The sequence below is a fragment of the Loxodonta africana genome, chromosome 10 (assembly GCF_030014295.1).
Source record: "Loxodonta africana isolate mLoxAfr1 chromosome 10, mLoxAfr1.hap2, whole genome shotgun sequence".
NCBI lineage: Eukaryota > Metazoa > Chordata > Mammalia > Proboscidea > Elephantidae > Loxodonta > Loxodonta africana.
The window spans coordinates 7,176,498-7,201,942 of NC_087351.1; the positions used below are offsets into that span (position 1 = coordinate 7,176,498).

Here is a 25,445-nt window from a genome sequence, read left to right on the forward strand (position 1 = left end):
GAAACTGAACCTGTTTAAATCAAGAGTAATTCTGTAATTTTTCTTTTCAGGCCATGTCATGTTTGCAGAAATAAAAATGGAGAATGGGAAGTCAAAAGGCTGTGGGACAGTCAGATTTGACTCCCCGGAATCAGCGGAAAAAGCCTGCAGAATAATGAATGGCATAAAAATCAGTGGCAGAGAGATCGATGTCCGCTTAGATCGCAATGCATAATTTCGGACCACGCTTAGAACATTCCTACATCTGTTTTGCTGAATCTCCTAGTAAAAGTCATTTTTTAGTATACTGTATGCTTACAAAAGCTGTAAAAATGAACTTTTAAAATTCCCACCAGCTTTTAACAGTATAATGTTGAAAATATACTGTGATTTTTGTTAATCTCGAGTTTGGGTTTTTAAAGACAGAGAGTCTGGTCATTCAGTTTAAATGAATGGTTATACTGTTTTTAATCAAATAAGCCATTTCCTTGTTGTTATTGTCAGTACTGCTTAGTGGAATTTATTTGTTCAAGTTTCCCCTGCTTTCATCAACTTACTGTAAGGTAAAACATAGATGGTTTTTTCAAAATTTCTGTTTTATATATATGTAGGTGTCCTTAAAAAGAAAGGGCTCAGGCAGGTTAGGTTGTGGTTTTGGTTGGTCTTAAGTTGCATTTCTTTGGTGATATAAAAGAAAAAAATTACTGTAAGTTTTAGATCCTGAAGTTCAGGATTTTTTTATTGGACTTAAATGAAGAAATGGATTCCCCCCCCACCACCAGTTATTCACATTTTCCACATACTATTAATCATATCAACCTCCGCAGCCCCTTATTTTCTTATTTCCAATAATTCCAAGTTCATACAAAACTGATAATGTAGCCAGCCCCAAGTATAATAATAGGCAGACTACTCCCAGCTTTCTGTCTAGTTTCCAGCCATTGAAGTGAACTGCTAAAAAAAGAAAGATGATTGAAATGTTCAGAGAGATGGTTATGTAAGTGAGTCCTCTGCTGTTCACTTCGACAGGAGCTGATGCATTTACAAACGCGGTGTTAATAAACCATGGGACACCTAGGCATAACATATCAAACACGTTGGATCCCACGATGTTAGCCATTGCCATATCGCCTTTACCTGCAGAAGGAAAGCACGCTGTGAAAAATAGGCATCCTAATGCTGTGTTTTATTCAGAATCGTCATAGGAAGATACACTGGATACGGTTTTTGTTTGTTGGTTTTGGAAAATCGTTGTATTAGTGCAAAAGTCTTACTGAATTTGTATTTTTTAAATTTTTTTTTTGGTTAGTATTTAAAGTCTTAACATTTATTTATCTGAGAATTATTTTTATTTATTAAACCTTTTTTCAATAAGGTATGTAGATTATTGCTTTTCATTTTAATTCAACGTGATTAATTTAGATTTATTGCACGTTTCAGGTGAGTATTACTTGGGGATCAGATTTAGTGAAATTAATCTTCTGTTAAATAGTAAACCCTTCCTCTCGAGTTTTTTTTTCTTCAAAGTATGTTACTGAGGAAGTAGTTTTAAAGTTACCCTTGCTCATTGCATTCTAGCCAGGCTTTACGAATCTCCACTGTGGCTTGAGGGACCTAACGTCTTACCTTTTCTTGCAACTAACACACTTGCAATGGTGTCTGGTATGCTTGTCCCTGCTGCTAATAAAGTGAGGCCCATTACCGTGTCTGGAATTTCTAGTGCTTCCCCTGCAATAAACACAGATGTTCCCAGTTACCAGTACTGTACATTCACTAGCCATCCTCTGGAGACAGTTCAGGTGTTCCTCCCCAGGCACATTGAGATCACAGAACCGGCTGTGCTTAGTTTTTAGCTAGCGAAATTTCTGAGGAAGGGTGGTCAGTGGTGTAGCCCAGCTGGCAGAGGTTTTTAGTGACAGATGTCTCAGGCTATGAAACAGCTGGAATGCTGTCAGTGAGTAACTCCCCTGTCTGATACGGCTGGAGTTGACTCAGAGGCATACACACTTACAGGAGTTGTGATGTCCACTGTGGCCTCATCACAACTGTTGTTTCTTATGTTCTAATGAAATTGACCGTTGTTCTCTTTTTAAAAAATTTTCCTTAAGGTGATCAGAGATAAATTATTTACAGCTGTCTTTAAGCTATAAATGTGTAAGCGTGGTATACCATGCTAACATTTTTTTAAGGTCTTAGGTGGTGTCTCAGTGTTGTTCGGAAAAGCATTGTCTCTGAGGGTTCTCCTTGAGTCTTTCTAACATATAGTCCCAATTTATTAATACTTGTGTTAAAGTTGGTGTCAGTTCAGCATTCTTCAGAAATGCATTCATTCTGGGAAACAGACTGAGGAAGTTAAAAGAGTACATGTAACCACTCTTTTAATATTAAATTAGAAACTTGCTTTAGAAACTTTTAATCTTTTTTTTTTTTTTTTTTGCTTAAAATGACAATTTAAAAGACCTGATTAAGAAAGTAGCCTATTTATTTCGTGCTTCTGTGTTGATATTAGAAGTATAATGGTTGTTGGTTTTTGTTACTGGCATTGCCCGAGTGCACATGCACATAAATAACACTCATCTATTTATCATCTCGGGGAGTGGGAGGGGGCTGTTCCATCACCTATGACTTGATTTTGTTCTCTCCCTGTTTTCCTAATATCAAATGTGTTTATGGCTGAGAAAGTCTTAGAGGTTTAATATGTAAGCTAATTGGACTTTTCTTTAATCTTCCTCATTAAAAAAAGAAAAAAGAACATTCCATTTTCTGCTACCAGACTGTTCTAAGTCTTATATTAATCTGGGGAAAGCTTTATATAAAGGGTCAGCAGATTTTTTTGTAAAGGGCCAAATAGTAATTATTTTAGGCTTTGCAGGCCATGTAGTCTCCGTTGCAAGTACTCAGCTCTAGCTCCGGAAATGTAGCATAAAAGCAGCCCTAGGTACTATGTGAATGAACGGGTGTGAGTGTATTCAGTAAAGTTGTCTTAGCACAAACAGGAGGTGGGTGATTTTGGCACGCCCTTGGCAGTTTGCTGACCCCTGATGTAAGTCAGTTAATTCAGGTTAAGCTTTTTGGTAGAAATTCTTTGTTTTTTTGTTCTATATTCATATCCAGTTTTTCCTCCTGGGACTAGGAGTTCTTGAGACTAGAGCTGATAATTAAATCTTAATCATGAAGATAGTAGAAAACTAAAGGAAACTGTATTTTTATACCTTTTCATTATTTCACAGTATGCTTATATTGCCATTTTAAAAAGCAAAAAAATACATAATCCAGTTAAACAGCGAGCACCTCTCATTTTCCAAAAACACTGGCTCTTTGCTGTGATTTTCATTACGGAGCGTAACCCAGTGTATTAGAGTTTATCGTGGACCTCGGCTAACGTGACTCAGTCATTAGCGTGATGGGGAGACACCCTGCGAGTTAGGGTTCGTTTATAAGATGGCTTGTACCCCTGGACCATATGATAGTGTGACTGTAGTTGACCTGTGATACACAACTCACAAAACCTGAAGGAGGTTGCTGTTACAGAACTTAACATTACTGATCAGTCTTTGTGTAAACGGTACTTAAATTCAGTCTGGCAGAAAAAGAAACTTGCTCCCTCTCTAGATTACTTGTAGTGAACATATGCGACTTGTTCTTACATGAGACCGTTTTCTCTTTAAATTGTGCAGTTGTATTTACGATACGTACCAGTTATTGTGACCATCCAAACCAGAATGTATGTAAATGCAGATATCCATAACGCAGACATGAAAAACGTTATCACAAAATAGTTTTTCCAAACCTTTCTTCTACAGTCTGGTGTGGTTAGAAAAAGTAATGTAATAATGGGAAGGGATAATACCCAAAAAATTCTTTTTAAGTCTGCTTCAGGCATGTTGAAAACACTTGGTGGATCTGTTGAAAAATTAAACAATTTTGAGTTTCCTTAATTTCCAGTTAAGTTGGAAATGTCCATTTAGAAAGCTATATTGAAATAAATTAGCTGTATCGGTTTTTAAAAAGCTGTTTAAAACATTTGAATACTTCATTACTGATACTGCTGGCAGAAAGACGCTAATAGAGATTTTAGAGCAGAAAATGTAAAATGTGATACTCAGTGTTTCTTAGTTTGGGGCCTTAAATCCATCAGAATGTTTTGGGCCATTCACTAAACATGTTAGAGATAATGTTTATGAAGTGCCAGTTGAACGTCTCTTGGTTTTCTACAGTGTGGAATGTCTACAGTACCTTTTTGCTTATGTGAATGACCTGGCTTCCACCCCCATTGCCGTCGAGTTGATTCCTACTCATGGTGACCTTATAGAACAGCGTAGAAATGCCCCATAGGGTTTTCAAGGAGCAGCTGGTGGATTTGAACTGCTGACCTTGCAGTTAGGTTCTTAACCACTGTACCACCAGATCTCCAGCTACTCCAGTTGCCTCCACTACCCAGGAATGATGATACCTCTGAGCTGCCCTGAGCTGATACATGCTTCAAAAAAAAAAAAAAAAAAAAAGAACAGAGAGTACAGCTGCCCCATAGGGCTTCCAAGGAGCGAGACTGGTGGATTTGAACTGCCAGCCTTTTGGTTAGCAGTCAGTCTCTTTAACCACTGTACCACCAGGGCTTCAAGTGCATGCTTAGGGAATGTAAAAGCATTACAGCATGATCTTTTTATGAAGTTACATATCCCATATTCCATTCTAATTTCATTCTAAGTGTTTTTTGGGGGGGGGGGGCTGTTTCATTATTTCATTAATTCACTTAATTCAGAATTCACGTAATTCTTAGACACTTAAGAAAATAGGAACTAGTAGATAATCTGCACTGTAACTTATAAAAATTAAGTATGTTCCTATATTCAACTTGCTTTATAAAGTTAGAAGATAGTGATGATGATAATATATTGGATAAAAATGGGAATTCACTTTAAAATTGTTTAGCATTTATAAAATAATGTATCCATGTGATGATAATCACATTATACAACTAACAACCAAACCCAGTGCTGTTGAGTCGATTCTGCCTCATAGCGACCCTATAGGACAGAGTCGAACTGCCCCATAGAGTTCCCAAGGAGCGCCTGGCCGGTTCAAACTGCCGACCCTTCGGTTAGCAGTCGTAGCACTTAACCACTACGCCCCCAGGATTTCCATTTTACAACTAGGGTTGGTAAGATAACTCATGTAAAAGTTTTCCAAGCCTCACCCAATGGCCCATTAAGTAATATTAGATATAACTTTATTGTAATATAAGCATTTGGACTGGCTCTTTTGAGTTTCTTGTTATAAAATTTAACTCAGAGAAGCATACCTCTTATACCCAAAGACTGTTATAAACTATCATTTTTTTGTGTGAAGAGGGAGAAAAGTCATGTTAAATTTCTTAAAAATAGTAGATGAAGGTCCCTTTTTAATACACTTAATTAAAATTAGGAGCTGTTTTGTTCAACCACTTTATGAAAAGTAATCTTGAAGTTTGTTTCCATCTATAGCTGAAATTGACTTTGTACTGAACATTGTAAACTAAATGCTGCTGCTTCGAGCAACATGTTCAAAAACCAAACTGTTTCTTCTTCTCCAAACCAGCCTCTTTTCCAGAATTCCACGTTTTTACATGTGGTATCACCATTTTCTCAGTCAGTCATGACTGAGTTACCTGTCACTGCTCCCTCTTCTGTTCCCAGCTAGTCCCTCAGTTGCCAAGTCACTCTCTAGGCATCTACTAACACATCAGCTGTTGTAATAGCCTTTTGCAGGCTTCCATGGCTCTTATTTCAGCTCTTCTCTAAGCATCGTTTCACGGTAATAGTCCTAAAGTTCGGTTCTAATCATTTCCCTGCTCACAAGCCTTCAGCTCTTCCAGCAGCATTGGCGCCTCTTTCTATCCTATCCCTTTCTGCCCACCCTCCTGTACTTCTTTCCTGTGCACATGCTGTGCTCCAGCTACGCTGGCATCTGAACACACCTTTTGCTCCTGTTCCCTTGGCCTCAATCCATAGACTATTCTTTACCCTTGTCTCTGTCATTTACACAGTAAAGACTTCAGTAGCTGTTAACTTACCTAGTCATAACATCACATCATCCATTAGAATATTACCTATTCACAGGTTCAGTTTGAATGTTCCCTTTCCCATGATAATCTTCTGTTCTAACCATCCTTACCAAGTTGTGTGTACAGTCTTCTCCGTTTATGAATCACAGGTAACACTTTTAGCTATATTTCCTGTTCTATATTGTGAGCTCGTTAAGGGTAAAGGCTGCCTCTTCATCTCTTCACGGTGCCTTTTACTAAGTAAGTATGCGATTAATACTTGGAGAATTGAAACAAGATTAAGTTTTTCTGGTGATTAATCATTCTGCCAGTGAATAGTAGGCAGGATGTAGTTATTACCTTCAGAAACCTCACTAAGACCATGTAAACTTAAAGAAAGCTGGGAGTAGCCAGAATCTTCCTGAAATATTCCACTGTCAGTTCTTGACTGCGGACGAATGAATGGTTGGCCCTCATCCTCCCATCCCATCAGTGGCTGTTGTTCGGCTCCTTCCTCCATAGCTTTGGCAAGACAGGTGCAGCAAGGACTGCATTTCTTTATGATATATCGGTTGATTTTAATGTCAAAACACAGCACCAAAACATATAACCCATATAGCAGAAGCAGTAAAGTTCCTTCATACCTATAAATTAAAGAAGAGAGATTTGTGTTTTTAATTTAAAACAAAAATCATTTTAGAGTTATAGCTTTTGGACGTTAATAATTTTTTAACAAAGGCATCATGAATGTTAAAGATTTCTAGATATGTTTCATTTTGCAGGTTTGCCCATACTTGTTTAAAACGTATTTATTGATAAAAGCTTAACCCTATTCTTCTATATTGCAAAGAAAGACTTGGGATTATAAACTTACTGTCATCATCTGTAGATTCCTTCCAAATTGGGAGAAACATAGAAGAATGCCTTGAAAATAATATAGATGAGGATTTTCAACACCGTAAACTAATGACTTGTTAGTTGCCATGGAATTGGCTCTGACTTCTGGGGACCTTATATATAACAGGCGGAAACATTGCCTGGGTCCTGTGTCCAGACTAATGAGCAGTGATGGGCATTGTCCACGTCAGTTCACTGGCAGACTACACTGCCAAAAGTATGTAATAACAGAACTAAAAAAAAAAACCTGGCCATCAAGTTGATTCCAACTGGTAGTGACCCTGTAGGACGGGGTAGAACTGCCCCCATTGAGTTTCCAAGGAAGTTGGATTCAAATTGCCGACGTTTTGGTTAGCAGCTGAGCCCTAATTCTGTGCCGCCAGGGCTCCTACCTGTTAATTCCTTTTAACTGTCTATATATGCACATGGTCCTGTTGGAATTCTCTGGTACAGGAATTTTGTAAAAAACAACAACAAAAAAACAAAACCCAGAAGGGTTAGGCTTTGGCTGGGGCTTTTCAGTTTGCTCTAGAGTTTTTTTTAATTTACTATAAAATTGGCTTCTGTTTATAAGAAAAGGATTTTCTCACAAATAAAATTAGATGTTAGATACCAAAACTTGCTGGCTTATACTCTGCTTTCCTGCTTAAAGAACTGTGATAGGCTTACACCATCACCGTGGGACCTTACATCCCCCTCTGCTTTTACACTGTGGAAAGAACGCAGCTCTCCGTTTTCCTGATGGGGGGAGCGTAGCTTGGGTACTATGACAGCCGCTGTTCCTTGTGGACAATTATTGCATCCCAGGAGGAGCCCTACTATTTCAAGCCAATTTTTTTTTTTTTTTGGTGCGGTGGACAGACTGGATTTCAGGATGATTCACTTTTAAGTTTCTTGAAGACAGGTGTTATGTAGTTTTGCAGCGTTGTCCTCCAGAGTCACGTTATTTACATTGTGTTCTGTTTGATGCTGTCTGGAGTTGTGCAGTGTACAGCTTACGTGGCTCTGTGATCTGTGTTTTCTCCCTTATGATGCCTGGCACAGGGATGCATACCTAGTGAAAGCCTGGTGCTTAGTAGTTGAAAACGTGAATATCTGCCCACTGACTCGCCCTTTTATTCATTTTCTTGTACCAGTTAGACACAGGGAAATTGCAGGCAGTGAATGGTTTTTAATATTGAAACCCTAACCTTGTTACTTCTTAGAGGAAGAGCTCTAGTTCCCCCTGTAAATGAACCAGAGGAACTTCGGAGAAGCCTAAGGGAGTTCTGTACTTCCTCCACCATCTTCTCTCTCCAGTCGTCTGTGGCCATTGCCATTTCTCACTGAAAAGAGGAAGCAGTAACCAATAGAAGGAAAAGCTGCTGCTGGGGCTTTAACTGGCCACAAAAATTGGGAAACTTTCTCAGCCAGCAGCCACTAGGAGAGGGAAGAGTGGTGGTCTCCAGGGATTAGTAAGGGGGAAACGGAGACTGCAAAGAAAAGGTAAAGTAGGAAGAAAAACAACCAGGAATTGTGATGAGGATGTTAACTCAGAGACCCACTGGAAAATGGGGCAGAAGTGGCAGATAACCGAGAAAGTGACTGAAGTGCCATTTGCGAAAAACAGAAGCTAATGAACCATCAGAATTCTCATAAGACCCTCTGTAACTGCGTTTTACATAATAGTAACAATCACTTGAAGCTTACCAGTAAACTTGATTGTCAAATATCACGCCAAGGACTGCTGCTGTGCTAACCGTATATGCCGCACAGTCTCTGAACAGGGGCCAGCAAGACAGCGTGGAGACCTGTAAAACCGTGGGTAATTTACTGTCTCCAGGGCACCTTTTTTCAAGTACACTGCTTAGTTTAATACCAAAATTATTTGTATATTTGTAGCTAAATATTGTTATCTTTTGCATATTGCTTAGAGAAAAGTAAAGGAATTTTGAAGAAAAGTTGTGTTTCTAAACCTACATTGACTTTCATAAATTTGACCAAGAGCTGTTTGTGGGTTAACTTTAAATTGAATACATTGTCATTTTCCTACTGATTAATAAATTTGATTGAACACATTATTGGTGCCTAGTTTTTTTCTTCCAGACTATAAATAATCTGTCATGACGGTAAATTCTGCTGAATAAAGTTTTCTCACATACCATGTTAGATAGCAAGCCACAGGCTGCACAGATGCCAAGGAGATTATAAATTGCAGATCCGAGAATGGTGCTAATGCCAATATCTCCCTTGGTGACAAATACACCTGTGGGTAGTATAGTAGCTATTAGTGTTGACTTGAGGAAGATGAAATTACATCAAGTAAGCAAAAAAATACAAGGAGCAATATTTACCTAGGAAAGCAGTAACTAATTCAGGAGCTGAACTGCCTGCTGCCATAAAGGTTGCTCCTGCAACATCCTGAGACAATCCAAGGGCTGGAGAAAAATGCAATCATTGTTATGCCTGGTAAAGTGGTAAAGAGTATGTCTTTATAACTAAATGCAACATAAAAACGTACTCATACTGATTAAGCTGAAAAAAAAAAAGTGCAGGTTAAAATTATGAAGGAATCCAGTGTGTCTGAATTCATTACTTGATGCTTCCATAAAAAAGGCAAAAAAGCCAGGAAACCTGGGAGAAGTTAGGCTACTCCCTTGTGTTGTAACCTTAGTGGAATGATAGATTATATGGCACCCAGAAATGGTTTCTTTCTAGTCGTAGGGCTTGTAGGTGAGTATCAGTCGTATGATTTCTTCTGAACTGCACTGCTGAAGCATTCCAATAGGATCTGAGAAGGTAAAGGTAATTTGGGAATCAACCCAAGTGAAAAGAGGAAAAGAAATGAATAATAGTAGTCTTTTAATAATAAATGAAGCTGAATTAAGCAGCTTGTTCACGAAGCATTTGAAATTCCAACCTTGTCAATACAAATTAATAAATTACCTAGTTAAAAACCAAATAAGATTTCATATTGTGTAAGTAGAGGGCATTGATTTAAAACGTGGAGCCCTTAAAACATTAGAGCAGGAAATGTAAGAACCACTGTACCACTGTGAGAGTAGCATACAGCCCCTGGAATTAGGAGCATGTAAATCCGTTAATACGTTGGTGATGGCCTTGATGACAGCCTTAACATTTTTGGCTCTTTCAGTTTTAGAGCTGGGGGCCTACTATGGGAATGCAAAGAGAAGGACATTTCAATAGAGTCAGTTCTGGGAAGGCTGAGTCTAGGTGGCGTCAGAACTCTCCATCCAGGGTTTATTGGTAGACTAAAAACTAGCTGATACAGGTAGCATACTAGATAGAGATTAGCTTTTTCTACCACAGGTCACAAAGTGTCAAAGTCAACTAGAATTCAGATTTTCAATCTCTTGATGCCAATCCTTTGTTGATGTTTTTTGCTATCTCTTCTACCCTATTGATTCCTGACAATTGGTCTTCCCAGACCTCGAGCTCCGGTGCACTTGGCTGAGTCCCTGTAACTTGTCCTTATTTCCTTATTTTTACTTCTTGCTTGTGGGAACCAAAACCTCTTGTCTGCTCTCAGGTTTACCTCATTCTCTACTTATTTGCTGGGACATCTGCCTTCGACCTTATCCTATGTCTTGGTGTGGCAGATTGTATTTTATAAAAATGGCTACAACAGTATTTCTACCCCGCATGCTATTGCAGAACCTAACTGCTCCCAATTTAAAAAGGAAGTGGAGTCTATCTCCTGTTCATAAGCCTGGGTGAGCCTTTGTGACTGCCATAATAAGTATGGCAGAAGTGACGCTGATTTCTGAGGCTGAGACATAAAAGAGAGAAAACTTGCCTGCATGCTTCTCTTGGAACATTTGCTTTAGACCCCTAAGGCCACTGCATAAAAAGTCCAACTACCCTAAAACCCCCATACTTGGAGAGACCTCATGAAGAGATGATAAAGAAAGATGTCTGAGAATCCCCCTTTGTTGTTTCAGACCCCAAATTTTGAGTCTCCCCAGCCCAGGTGCCAGACATGTGAGTGACTGAGCCTTCAGATGGCTCCAGTGCAGTCCTGACTAACTGCACGAGGCTCTGAGCAGAACCCTCTGAGCTGAGTGAGCCCGGGCAACTAAGGCTGTGAAGACAACAAAGTGATTGTTGCTTTAAGCCACTCACTACATTCGGGGGTGATTTGTGAAGCAGCAACAGACTTGAACTGGCCTTTTATTACATTAACTGGGTACGTATACCTTCCATGCTAGACACTTTTGCTGGGAATACGGTGTGGGGTTAGGGGAAACAGACAAAGAAGATAAACAAAGTAAGTACTGGAGATATGTAGCAAGGAGGAAAAGCAGAGAGGAGAGAGTTAAAAAATCATGGAGGAAGGATTGAAATTTTAGATTGAGTGACCAGAAATGACTTCTCTAAGAAAGCACCTTGACTAAAGGCCTTGAAGTGAGGGAAGGGCAGGAGTGTTGCAGGTGCAGTGAGTGAGAAGCTAGCCTGTGTTCTAGAAATGAGGTGGACAGCAGGTCTGGAATAAGGTGTGCCGAGAGAGAGCTGGAGGCCAAGAGATCAAACAGAACAGGCAGCCAGCTCATGTCAAACTTGTGCACCCTAGGAAGGACCTCGACTCTCCTTCTGAAGATGTAGGAGCCACCAGGAAAGTGATCAACAGTAGTGCTCGCTGATGATATGGCCCCAGACATCTGTTTTATCTCTGGAACCATTGATTCTCAGAGGCCCAGCCAGCTCTGGTCTGAGCAGTTTTGCCACCTGCTGTCTCCGTTGTGAAGAACTCTCTCAGGCTAGTTGGGATGTCTATTCCTCAGCGTCCACCTTTGGTCATGCCCCTTGATGGACATCCACCTCAGTGACTAAGGAAGGGAGAGAAGTGAGGACTTGGTAGCTCGCATTGCCGAGCATCTCTACCATTTAGAGCTATTTATACTTCTTATGTTACTACCACTCTGTGATGAGTAGTGAGACCAACTGACCATGAAATGTGAAAATAGAACAAGATAAGGCAGACTGTGATTAATTTTGCTTTTTTTTCATTTTAGGCATGAAGTAAATATCCTACATTCGTGGTATATGATTCACTTCCATATACACAGTTTAATAATCTCAAACAGATAAGAGTGATAATATTCCCATATTACAGATGAAGAAACAAGTTCAGGAGGTTAAGTAACTCAGAGTCACATGGATAGTTGAGTGCCATCAGGTCGATTCCGACTCACAGGGACCTCGGGTGACAGAGTAGAAATGCCCCAGAGGGTTTCCTGGGCTGTAATCTTTACGGAAGCAGATTGCTAGGTTTTTTCTCCTGTGGAGTGGCCGGTGGGTTTGAACTGCCGACCTTTCAGTCAGCAGCTGAGTGCTTAACCATTGTGCCACCAGGGCTACTTACCTGGATAGGAAGAATGTTAAATGTCAGGATTTAGGGGTTAAGTCCCGAGTCTATTGATTCTAAGTCCAATGCTATTTCTATTTCACCACAGAAACTCAAAGTAAGAATGGCGCTTAGGCAGGCCAGTTATGACCCTGGTGGGGTTATTTTCCTCCCTGCCTGGGCACTGACGCATACCACCCAGATTCTAGTCCTTCCTAGGGTAGAAGTAGTCACTGGGAGTCAGGAGTATTTTGGAAGTCTTCCAACATATTCCAAAGAATTCATAAATGTAATGATACTGGATGTTATAATGAATTCTCTTCCCAAATCAAATCAGGGCTAGATAACACGGGGAGGAAATGGAAGTCACTGTCCAAACTTAGTGCAGCTGAAGACTGAATGACCAGTCTTCATTAGACTTTTCTTCATTAGAAAAATCCAGTTTCAAGAGGGAGCTAAGTTGATGTATTGGGCTGTTGCAAGGCACGAAAATGGGTCTTCCTGTGCAACACTTTCACCCTCTAAAGGCAGTAAGAATAAAACTTGTTGCTGCTTACTGGGCTCTAACTGAGTGTGAAAGCAGAGACTCCGTACAGGTGGATGTGTAAAGCTTCAGAGAGAGTTTAACGAGTTATATCTTAAAGTTCTGAGCATATTTTGTAAAATGGTTTATACCTTTGAACTTTAGATTAGATTGGCTTTGCCTTCCCTTGACCCTTGAGTCGCATTTCTTTCTGTTGCAGTTTATTATTAAAGATAAATTGTTCTGGGTTTTCCCCTAGCTATTACTCTATTACTCTTTCTGCCTCCACTATTGCTCTAAACGAATAATCGTGTTTTTCAGCATATGGTAGAAACGTTCAAGGTGTTTTCTTTATAGGTTTAAATGTGATCACATTGTTTATATGAAGTGCCACTTCATGGTAATGAGCCGATTATTAAAATTCATCTGACTGTTTCTTAAACTTGTGCTCTTCTGCAATGCCATGTTGGGAAGTTTATAACAGTTTGTGAAAGCCCCCCTTCTGGAGATACAATATAGTAGGAAGAATATTAAACTAAGACTGAAGCCTGGATTCTGTCCTCACCAGTAACTTGATAGGAGATTTTAAGTGAGTCATGCCCTTAAGCCTCGTATTTTGCCCTCTGCAAAGTGAAGGGTTGGACAGTACTATCTCTAAGGTACATTGTAATTTTATCAATCCTACTTGACGGCACTGGGTACTCAAAACGTAGAATTTGAATTCTATGCCTTAACACTCAACGCCATAAATTGTTAACAATAAATATATTCCATTTATAATTAAAAAAAACATACCTTATTGAAAATTTAGAAAATGGAGGGGGAAAATAGAGAGGGAAGGCCGCTCAAACTTGTACCACTGAATTTTAACCACTGCTCTCATTGTAATGTAGTTCTAGCCCTTTTTCCAATGCACATTTAATATAGTTACAACCACACTTTGATGTCCTCTGACACAGTTTTAAAAAACCCTCAACAGTGGCAAATTTTTCATGCCTTGTGAATGGATTAGAATTTTGGAAAGAATCAAAAAAGTCACTCAGACTCAACTCTAGTGACTGGGGTGTGTAGTCATACTAAAAAAAAAGCGTGATATGTGACCTTCTGTTTCCTATGATTTGCAAAACTGGCTCTGAAATTAATTTTAAATGTGTTTCTAGAACTATTTTGAGTAAAGTCAGCATCACTGGAATGCATAGGCTCCCAGCAACACACAGCTACGTGCATAGACTCTGTGTAGACTCTAGGGCGTTTAAAACAGTAAATAAAAACAGTTTGATTACCTTATAGTTGACACCTCATGTTTTGTCTGAGCAAATAATCCGAGAAGCTGGACTATATGAAGAAGAACGGGGCATCAGGATTGGAGGAAGACTCATTAACAACCTGCGTTATGCAGATGACACAACCTTGCTTCCTGAAAGTGAAGAGGACTTGAAGCACTTACTAATGAAGATCAAAGACCACAGCCTTCAGTATGGATTACACCTCAACATAAAGAAAACAAAAATCCTCACAACTGGACCAACGAGCAACACCACGATAAATGCAGAAAAGACCGAAGTTGTCAAGGATTTCATTTTATTTGGATCCACAATCAACAGCCATGGAAGCAGCAGGCAAGAAATCAAACGCATTGCATTGGGTAAATCTGCTGCAAAAGACCTCTTTAAAGTGTTGAAAAGTGAAGATGTCACCTTGAGGACTAAGGTGTGCCTGCCCTAAGCCATGGTATTTTCAATCGCATCATATGCATGTGAAAGCTGGACAATGAATAAGGAAGATGGAAGAAGAACTGACGCCTTTGAATTGTGGTGTTGGCGAAGAACATTGAATATACCATGGACTGCCGAAAGAATGAACAAATCTGTCTTGGAAGAAGTACAACCAGAATGCTCCTTAGAAGCAAAGATAACGAGACTGCACCTTACATACTTTGGACAGGTTGTCAGGGAGGGATCAGTCCCTGGAGAAGGACATCATGCTTGGCAGAGTACAGGGTGGGTGGAAAAGAGGAAGACCCTCAACGAGGTGCACTGACACAGTGGCTGGAACAATGAGCTCAAGCATAACAACGATTGTAAGGATGGCGCAGGACCGGGCAGTGTTTCGTTCTGTTGTGCATAGGGTCGCTATGAGTCGGAATAGACTCGACGGCACCTAACAACAACAACGTGAAGAAGTGAATTCTGAAACCCTGCATAATGCGTTTAAAGCCCTGAGTCCACTGAAAAATAAGTATCACCCTCAATGTAACAGCTACAATATTACAACGGACATCCACTTGCCCTCCGCCTGCCCTATGAAATACATGTAAGGTACTTTATCTTCAAACCTCGCTATACCTGGGTTTTCTCCATAACTTGCCCAAGGCTACAAAGGTATTGCCCAGGTGTGATTGCAACCTATATATTTTTGGCACCAAAACTGTTCTTTCAGTTATCCATGTGGGTAATATGAAGTGAAAAGATAGCATAGCTTTTTTATTATTACTGTTTTTTTTTTTTTTGCTTCTTTGTGCAAAAGCATGTTAGTAATATCCAGACTGTTTAGCCCGTATTCCCACCCATGTGCCTGCTGTGGACTTCGTGCAGTACAGAGGCCACAGCTTCAGTCAGAGATAAAAGTAAAAGAAAGAAAAAGAATGCTTTCAGGAGAGCCGGAGGGCCCTGTGGCCGGGGAGAAGCACTCTTCTCAGGTTCTTCTTTGGAAAGGCTTTGGCCTCCGTCAATTTCAGGAGGATTAACAATCAAACAATCCCCCGAAAGTTTCGGCTCCCCACATGTCGTACAGAATTATCGGGTTCCCTTCCAATTTTATCAATTTAGAAGCAGAGATACCTGGAATTAAAACTTGCATTTCTTTTTTATTGTCTATTTCTGAAACGCAAAGTAGTTCAACACAGAGTGAGTGAAGATAATTTTTTAAATAAAAAAGTCAATATTTTATTTAAATGTGTTTTACCAACCTTATTAAGACCGTTTTCACTTAGGACACGTTATAACTGCAAGGTCTCAGCGTTGCGGAGGGATTCCAATTTCCAGTGGAACAGTGTGCAAGTGGAACATTAAAAACAGGTTCCTGGCAGGCCTTTGTGGGCTTTGGGGGCTGCATCAAGCAGCAAATCTTAAGCGTTTCTTGGGGTTTCTGTATAGACAGCTTGGAAAAATTTAAAGTAAGCTTCTCTATACAGTGGCTCACTAACTCTCAGAGAACCTCATTGTGTATCAAAAGGGTACCTTGTTTTGGTTTTTTACTGACCTTTTGGGTTTCTAAAAATGAACTTCTTATTGAGATTTAAAAAAAAAAAGAAGTCCTATTTGAACTATAACATGTAAAGAGTTAAGCTCCTGTCTTTAAAAGCATCATCTTTTAAACTAATAAAATATTGATGAAGATAGAATAAAAAGTCTGGATATTAGTGTAAAAGAAATAAAATAAACTTTAAACAGAATATTCCAGAGATATTTAAGGTATTGTTTAAAACTGCCTCATGGATTATTTGATCAAATGAAAGGATGGACTTCTAAGCTTATTTGTGAAGTAGTACTTGCTTTTATTTGTCTTGAACTTGGTTTTCAAGCTCTAGCAGATACGCCCTAGATTTGGTATTTGCCCCAAACTTACTTCTATTGACTTTACTCATTCGCCTCCTTTACTTTCATCTTTCCAGAGTAAAGGGCTCTCATCTTTTTAATGTGTCTTTATGTGATAACAGAGCCCCGGTGGTGCAGTGGTTAAGCTTTCAACTGCAAACCAAAAGGTAGGCAGTTCTAATCCACCAGCTGCTCCTTGGAAACCCTATGGGGGAGTTCTACTCTGTCCTGTAGGGTGGCTATGAGTCAGATGCAACTCGACGGCAACGTTGTTTGTTTTAATATGATAACAAATATTTAGTAAATGTTTATTATGTGCTAGGTACTTGTGTAAGCTGTTCATTTGTCTTTCCTCAGGTAATTGGCGCAGCAGCTCTATGAACTAAAATCTGTTGTTGTTATCCTTGTTTCACAGCTGAGGTAACTGAGTCATAGAGAAGTCAAGCAATTTACCAAGGTCACAGAGCTGCTAAATGGCAGAGCCCAGATTGGAACCTAGGCTATGTCTGGCTCCAGGCTGGCACTCCTGCCATCTCCCTAGAGAAGTGTGGCCCTATAGCATAGGACAGCAGTGTTCCCCAGCCCTCAACCCACCAAGGCTTCTCAGCTCTTTGTAGACTATTCAGCAAGTGTAGCAACACAGAGAGACAGAACAAGGTGAAAAAAGCCCCAAGAAACATTGCCAAATAAGAGTACAAGTTAACGTGACACTTCATAAACCAAGTGTGGGAATTTTAGACAAATATTCATAAGTCAGGCTGGCGTGAATGACCTGAGACCACAGAGGCTCCACATTCTTCCTTGTCATTGGGAATCCCCTCTCTCTCCTCCGCCATTTTCTCTCTCTCCCACCCACCCACGCACCCCTCAGAGGATTCATCCAAGTAAGGCTCTAGAGTAGGAAGACCCCTTAGATTTATCTTTACCTGTTACCTCTAACTTCCTCAGCTGCATCTTGATCTCAGACAGTGCTCCCACCCTGATCACATCTTTTAACCCTTCCCCAGAATTCCCATACTGTTTCTCTCCAGGAAGCCATGTGTCATATCTCAAGGAAAAATAGACGGCTACAGTATGATTTTTTTCTCCACAATATGGATTAATTTCACTCCAGTTCTGTTTTCAAAGAACCATCATTGGCCTCTTTTCCTACAGAACCTAAATGGTAGAAAAAGAAGGTAGGACTGGAGGAAGAGGGTAGAGCAGCAGCATCTTCTCCTTCTGATTTTACATAGCTAAGATGATAGTTCCCTTGGGGAGCGTAATAGAGGTATGTGCTTTCTGCTGCCATCTGGAAAGGTGGAGGAGGGGCTGTGTGACTGTACAGTAATTAGTAGGGCACAGAGAAGGGAAAAACCCTTTCTGGAAACCTCAGGTGGTGGCAGCTCTAGGGGACTGATCTATATACCTGCAGAAAGAAAGAGAAAAGGCACTGGTTTGACTGAGAGCTGATCTGGGGCCCAGCTAGGGCCCAGCAAGAGGCCTGACCCTCCACCACCTCCAGTGAATTTCCTCTGGTCTTCATCTTGCCAAAAACCTTACTGCTGATCACATAAACCATTGCTGGTGATTTGAGGAGGGGGCGAAGGTGTAGAGTGGACAGGGCACGTTGTTGATTCTGACTCAGAGAAACCCTGTAGGACAAAGCAGAACTGCCCCATAGTGCTTTCTAGTCTGTAATATTTGTGGGGGCAGATCACCAGGTCTTTTCTCCCATGGAGCCACTAGTGGGTTTGAACCACTAACCTTTTGGTTAGCAGCTGAGTGGCTAATCATTGTGCCACCAGAATTTCTTTGGATAGGACATAACCAAAAAACTAAACCTGTTGCCATCGAGTTGATTCCAACTCATACTGACTCTACAGGACAGAGTAAAACTGCCCCGTAGGTTTCCAAGGAGGGCCTCGTAGATTCAAACTGCTGACCTTTTGGTCAGTAACTGAGCTCTTAGCCACCATGCCACCAGGGTTTCCAGGATAGGACATAGGCCTGCCAGTTGTACCACGATATCCTAGGACATGTGCCCCACAGAACGTCGTTGTGTCCATACGTTTTGATTGAGTTCCACAGTACTGCACTATAATCTCATGTACATCTCAGACATTATGTTTAGATGTCAGACTCTGATCATTGAGGGTGAATATTTATAACATGAATTTGAAACCCCTTACAGGTTGCCAACAGTCTAAACTGATTTTTTCTAAGTAACTTGGTAGATTCTCTTTATTTTGTAGTATATATACTCCATAGTTACAATGGGTGTGATGTATTTTTCTGGTCAAAATTTTTAGGGTCTTTGGGGAGAAAATACCTTCTAAGATTGTATAAATAGGGCAGTTTTTCTGAAACAACCATACTAATGCCACTAATCTCAAACAAGAATGTGTAAAATTATATAGCAGTTAAGAATATGCTTCGGTGCTGGCATTAGAGAGCCTGGGCTCTGCCATGTATTGGCTGTGTGGTCCTGGGAAATTACCTACCCTCTCAGCCTCAGTTTCCTTATCAATATAGCAACTCTAGTAGTCCCTTACTCCACTGGTCCTACCCAGTCTGGTGCAAGGGAGAATGGAAAAACAAAAGACGTATGGGAAAGATTAGTCCAGAGGACTAATGGACCACAACTACCACAGCCTCCACTAGACTGAGTCCTGTACAGCTAGATGGTGCTGGGCTATCACCACCAACTGCTCTGACGGGGATCACAATAGAGGGTCCTGGACAGAGCTGGAGAAAAATGTAGAACAAAATTCTAACTCACAAAAAAAGACCGGACTTACTGGCCTGACACAGACTGGAGAAACCCCGAGAGTATGGCCCCGGACACCCTTTTAACTCAGTACTGAAGTCACTCCCGAGGTTCACCCTGCAGCTAAAGATTAGACAGGCCCCTAAAACAAAACTGGACTAAATGGGCACACCGGCCCTGGGGCAAGGACTAGAAGGCAGGAGGGGACAGGAAATGGGGAACATAAGTTCAAGAAGCGGAGAGTGTTGACATGTCTTGGGGTTGGCAACCAATGTTACAAAACTGTATGCATATTATTTAATGAGAAACTAATTTGGAAACCCTGGTAGCGCAGTGGTTAAGAGGTACGGCTGCTAACCAAAAGGCAACGGGTTTATTTGTTTGCTTTTTTTTTTTTTTTTGGTTTGGTTAATTTGCTCTGTAAACCATCCAAAGCACAATTAAAAAAAAAAAAAATCTAGTAGTCCCCTTTGGTAGGGTTTTTGTGAAGGCTAAATGGACCGCTATTTATAAATAACATTAACCACTATGCCTGGTGTCCTGATTGATAATAAAATAACTGATGCATCCATATAACACTCCATCATACCATTGAATGCTCAAATAAACTGTTTTGAGGGTTGCATTAATAATTAATTGACAAGATGGGCAAACTATTACAGCTCAGTGTTCATCAAAGAACCGTGGGGAAATGCAAAGCACCGACAGACTCTTCTGAAGCCCAGTTGCTGTGGATGTAAACAAATTGCAGGGGGATTGTCTTTTACTGCTGATATCTTAGTTCGGATGAGACCACGCTAGACTTTGATAAGGGAAATTACAGAGTTAATGTATAGGCATTTAAAAATGAATTGAGCTAGCACGAATTCTATCTCACTTTTTTTGCCAGTATTTTCAATATTCAAGGTCAGGGTCAGCTCTTAATGGCTGAGGAAGATTTGGCAGTGGCGTGGTCACACACCTGTAATAGCTACTGTTCATGGCAAAGAGGGATACATTTAAAAAACGCACGTTTGCTGATTATGTTTCCAAGTAATTCCACAAGTGGGATGGAGGCAGTCATTGTCATAGACATATAAAGTGATGTAATGAAGATTATTACAAAATTGTAATCTAAATTTTAAGGCAGTATTTTCTTCTGTAGGGCAACAAGTTTTTTTTTTTTTAACCTCCCCCAAACACATTTTTTTTTTAGTAAACAAATCCTTGATGGATTTATTCTTTCAGTCTAGTCATTGTTCTGTTGACTCATTGTTTAGAAATGTGAAAGCAAAAACTAAGTGATATTTGTATTTTATAGGAAGAGAAAGATGCTGGGGGGATATAATACCTTAAATTTTAAATTTCTTAGTTTTATATGATAAGCATAATTTATGTAGCTTTAATTTTCCTGACTAAAAGTGTGATATTGACACAAGAATGAACAAATAGATGATTAGAACAGAGTTGAGAGTAAATGCGTATACATACACGCATATGTATATGCATATTAAAAAAAAAAGGCATTGCTGTCAAGTCGATTCCGACTCATAGCATTCCTCTCGGACAGAGCAGAACTACTCCACTGGGTTTCCAAGGAGCGGCTGGTGAATTTGAACTGCAAGCTTTTGGTTAGTAGCCAAGCTCTTAGCCATTGTGCCACCAGGGGTCCATATGTGTGTGTGTGTATATATATATATAATTTTGGAAAAGATAAAATTCTGTCTTATAACAAACAAATTCTAGGTGGAAGAAATAGTTAAATATAAAACAAGCAAAAAAAAGAAAGTGTAATATAAATGGAAGAAAATATGACAATTTCCTATATGACAATTCATATGGGAAAAGATTTATAACTTTACTTTAAAAAAGTAAGCTTCGATGAGATAAACATGCACACACAATACAAAAGCAAACAAGCCACCATGAAAAAACATATGATATAGAAATTATATCAGAAAAAAGTTAATATCCTTATATTTTAAATAAATCTTGAAAATCACCAAGAAAAAGACAAATATCCCAAATAGAATATGGACAAAAGCACAAATAGATAGTACACAGAAGAAAAACCACAAATGCCAATGAACATATAAAATGTTCAACTTTACTAGTAACAAAATAAATACGAATTTAAAAAAATGAAGTAGCATTTTAAAACAACAAAGATATTTGAAGTGATATTATCTGTGGTCTTCTGCAACGGGTGTGCCGTACTCTGTGGAAATTTGCTCTTTGCCAACATAGGTCATAACCCTCCAAAGATGCACACTTCTGCATCTTTACCAGAAAATGATCAGAGAAGTGCTCAAGGATTTCTTCAAATATGGTCATAACATTATTTGTAACCAAAAACTACAAATAAAAAAGAAACATAGAATGTCCAATAAGATGAATAGTTTTTTTAAAATCCTGGTCAGTTTTTATTGGCTGCCTAGTATGTGTTAGAAATCCCTGGGTGGTGAAAATAGTTAGAGTGCTCAGCTGCTAAACAAAAAGTTGGAGGTTCCAGTCCACCCAGAGGTGCCTCGGAGGAAAGGCCTGGCAGTCTACTTCTGGAAAACTCAGCCACTGAAAACCCTGTGGAGCAGAGCTCTACTCTGACACACGGGGTCACCAGGAGTCAATTGACTTGATGGCAACTGGCATGATTTTTGTTCTTTACTGTGTGTCGGGTGCTGGAATCATATGTAGAATCATGAGTTGTCACGCTACCTTTAAAAATCAGGCTTTTGAAGTGTATTTAATAACATGGAAAAAAGTGCACAATAAAACATTACATGAATAAAAGGAAAGACCCTCAAAATGTGTGTGTGTGTGTGTGTGTGTGTGTGTGTGTGTGTAGCAAGATCTAAAAGACCAAAAGGAAATACATCAGAATGGTAACTGGGGGTTCTCTGGACAATGGAAATATAGAGAATATCTTCATTTTTCTTCTTTTGCATTTTTGATTTATTTTTAGAAATAGCATATTACTAGTTTAATCAGAAAAAGATGCAATTTGTTTCAATAACATATTTTTCTAATCTAAGTAAAAATATGTTAATTTACTCCAAGAAAAATGCCAATATCAGAGTAAAATGTTAAGTGCAATTTAAAAAAGTAAATATTTGCCTTTACTTAAGGGAAATAATAGTGACTGTAATAAGCTTACGCTGATTTTAACTTTTTGATTAATCACGTATGTGCTGAGTGCCCCCTCCTCTCTGCGGGGCTGTTTGAGAGCCTGAGGGCACTGCTCCGCAGCAGGCAATGGGAGCAGAATGCCTGGTGTTTCAGTGAGGGTGGGGGCTGGCCAGTGGGAAAAGGGAACGTTACACTCGTGCTGTTTCTCTGTGAAGAAGTGCTAGTGTGTGCGTGTGCGTGTGTGTGCGTGTGCGCGTGCGTGTGTGTGTGTGTTGGGGCAGCGGGTGCTGTTTCTGGGAAGTCCCCTGAGCATGCCATAGGAAACCTAGCCGTAATTATTGGCTCTGAAATGAGCATGCTCAACTAATTAACCAAGCAGGAGACAAGGACCAGGAATGCTGGCACCTTTGCTTCCCTGTCATAAAGCATCACCGTTATCTGAATGGAAACCCCCGGTGGCATAGTGGTTAAGAGCTATGGCTGCTAATCAAAAGGTTGGCAGTTTGAATCCACCCGGCACTCCTTGGAAATCCTATGGAGCAGTTCTACTCTTTTCTACAGGGTCGCTATGAGTTGGAACAGACTTGACGACAATGGGTTTGGTTTTTTGGTTTATTATCTGATTTGGGGGACCAGTGCACCAATGAAAGGTCTATGCTCAGGGTCCTGGGCAGTGTACATGGCTGAAGGGGTTGAACCGGGGGGATTGGACAATTGATCGTATTTTCATAAATCAGAGACTAAGCTTAATTTTTAATAACTGAGTTTGCAGTTATTTGATGCCTGAGGTCATTTATGTAGGATGCAGGACTTGTTTATTTTTGATGTTTGGTTCATAAACATGAATTAGTCTCATTTAATGGGAAGGCACTGGGAAAGGGATAGTAGGAGGGTGGCCCTTAATCACCTTTGTTTATTACCTCGAAAAAATTATAGTGACTTTAGAGCAAAAATGAAATAATTGTTTTAAAGTATAAAATGGCCAGTACTAGGGATTCCGCCAGGTACATACATGTGAAGCTTTGGAAAGCTCTTACAACAAGCTGTCAGGAGTAGAGTAGAGAAATGGGGAGTTTCTTGTGATTGACCTCGCGGTGCTCATGTAAAAATGCTCTGCTCCATGTTAACTACCAAGAGACACTGCACTCAGGCCAGTGCACACAGCACAGAAGGCAGTGCTCTGTGACCACTTGAGACTGGCAGAACTGTTGCTGAGCTCTTTCAAAGAAACCACGGTGTGTGCTGCAACTATGGCAGAGGGCGTGGGGAAGATTTCCGGTCACTTACTTTCACTGATGATTTCCAGGGAAGGTAGGAAGTAGTCGTCACAGACAATAGACACAGCCATGAACATGTAGAGGATAATTAGAAAGTAGATGACAAGGCCGCCCTCTGCTTGTTCCTGCTTTGTGAAAAAACCTTCAGGGAACTCCGAGGATGGAGAAATAACACATTGGGTAGTATTTCCTGGGAAGGAAAAGTAGGTGAAGTTTGAAGGATGCCGGTTCACACATTCCAAGCCCACGAAGAAAGATTCCTTAGAAATCTGGAAGGGTGGGCTGGAAGTTTAAGAACCCCAGGGAAATTTACAGAGCATGTCCGAATATGATGTAGTTATAGTCTTAAAAAACGTCTTTGGAACAGGAAAGAGGTGCTTTAATGAAACAAGCTGATGATGGAGACAAAACTAAAATGAAGAAATCATGAAATCACGACTTCTTGCCTGCTTTGGGGTCCCTGGATAGCGCAACGGTTGGCATTTTGAACCCACCCAGAGAAATCTTGGGAGAAATGCCCAATGATCTGCTTCCAATAGGTCCCAGCCTTGAAAACACCACGGGGCCCAGTTCTGCTCTGCAACACAGGGGATTGCCCTGAGTCGGAATGGGCTGGATGGCAGCTAGGTTCTGTTTTTGTTTGTGTGCGCTTTCCTTCTCAATGGTTATTCGAAGCCCCCTCCTCTCCCCAAGTAGAAACTATGTCTCTGATGAGTAAAGCTTTCTAATGCCTATACAATTTCATTTTCCCATTTCAGAGCCCAAGGTGTCCACAAGCCTGCAAGAAGCAGTCACTATTGTACAAGGAATTCCTAGGATAAAGATTTTTTTTCCCCTGGTGAAATCTCCAGCAATAAGAACAGGACACTCGCTGGCTTCATGATCTCTGTGAATTACTTTGGAGCTATCTTGGAGAACCTATTTGAGGTATCAAAAGTGTCTGATAGCCTTCCAAAGCTAGAAACCAGAGCAGAGCAGATGCAGCAGGAAGCAAAGCAAAGAGTCAGGCGAGAATTTCCCTCTTTGTTCTTCAGCACAGGCAGCACCCAGTGCCCACCTACCTGTGGCCCGTGGGGGTCGCCGGGGCAGGGAGGCACCTGGGGCAGACAGCAGTGCGGTGGCCCAGAGGGCGGTGAGCAGCAAAGCCCTTCTTGCGCACCTCAGACCCCCGCGCGTCCGCATTTCGGCTGTGCTCGTGCTGCAGCTCGCGCTTCGGGAAAGGAGAAGGAGGATTAAGCTGGATCATGTGAGAAGGCTCCTTCCCTCCCAGTTCCCTGCCCAGGGCACATCTCAGCAAGGCCAGCAGGGAAGGAGGGTGACGGGAGCCAGCCAAGCTTCTCTGATCAGGAGACCAAGCACCAGGAGGCTGGAAGGGGCAGGGTGGAGAGCAGGGTGCCCTCATCATCTGCTGTTCCCGTGGTCCACAGTCTCTGAGGGCAGGCTCACACAGTTCCCGTGGCCCACGGTCTCTGAGGGCAGGCTCACACAGTTCCCGTGGCCCACGGTCTCTGAGGGCAGGCTCACACAGTTCCCGTGGCCCACGGTCTCTGAGGGCAGGCTCACACAGTTCCCGTGGCCCACGGTCTCTGAGGGCAGGCTCACACAGTTCCCGTGGCCCACGGTCTCTGAGGGCAGGCTCACACAGGTTGCACGTTAGTAAAGTGAGGGCCGTCATGTCATGTCTGCTTTGACTTTCTGTAGATCTGTGAGAACCCGGGTTTGCAGCTGCTTGCATCTTTCTCTCTCCAGCCCTTGCTGGAGAGTTAAGGGCTCAACCACTAACGGAAAGGATGACAGTTCGAATCCAGCCAGAAGCACCGCAGAAGAAAGACCTGGTGATCTGTTTCTAGAAGGTCACAGTCTAGAAAACCATGTGGAGCGCAGTTCTACCTTGCAACGCGTGGGGCTGCCGTGAGACAGGGTCTACTAACAGCAACTGATTGGGCTGTTGTG

The 25,445-nt window shown here is 40.9% G+C and overlaps 2 protein-coding genes across 2 annotated transcripts in view; one reads left to right on the top strand and one right to left on the bottom strand.

Moving 5' to 3' along the window:
• The window catches only part of MYEF2 (myelin expression factor 2), a 49,346-nt gene extending 43,784 nt beyond the window's left edge, over nucleotides 1-5,562 (top strand). Inside the window, exon 17 of the mRNA XM_064292007.1 lies at nucleotides 51-5,562. Coding sequence (XP_064148077.1) covers nucleotides 51-214 — 164 coding nt within the window. The 3' untranslated portion in view covers nucleotides 215-5,562. The remainder of the gene's footprint in view (nucleotides 1-50) is intronic.
• On the bottom strand, nucleotides 794-25,167 carry SLC24A5 (solute carrier family 24 member 5). The gene is made up of 10 exons (XM_064291958.1): nucleotides 24,554-25,167; nucleotides 23,503-23,774; nucleotides 22,244-22,380; nucleotides 9,232-9,298; nucleotides 9,040-9,143; nucleotides 8,588-8,688; nucleotides 6,362-6,645; nucleotides 3,676-3,882; nucleotides 1,606-1,707; nucleotides 794-1,116 (listed from the first exon to the last, which is right to left on the bottom strand). The coding sequence occupies exons 1-10, from the start codon at nucleotides 25,165-25,167 to the stop codon at nucleotides 794-796; spliced, it is 2,211 nt and encodes a 736-aa protein (XP_064148028.1).
• Between the last annotated feature and the right edge of the window lie 278 nt (nucleotides 25,168-25,445).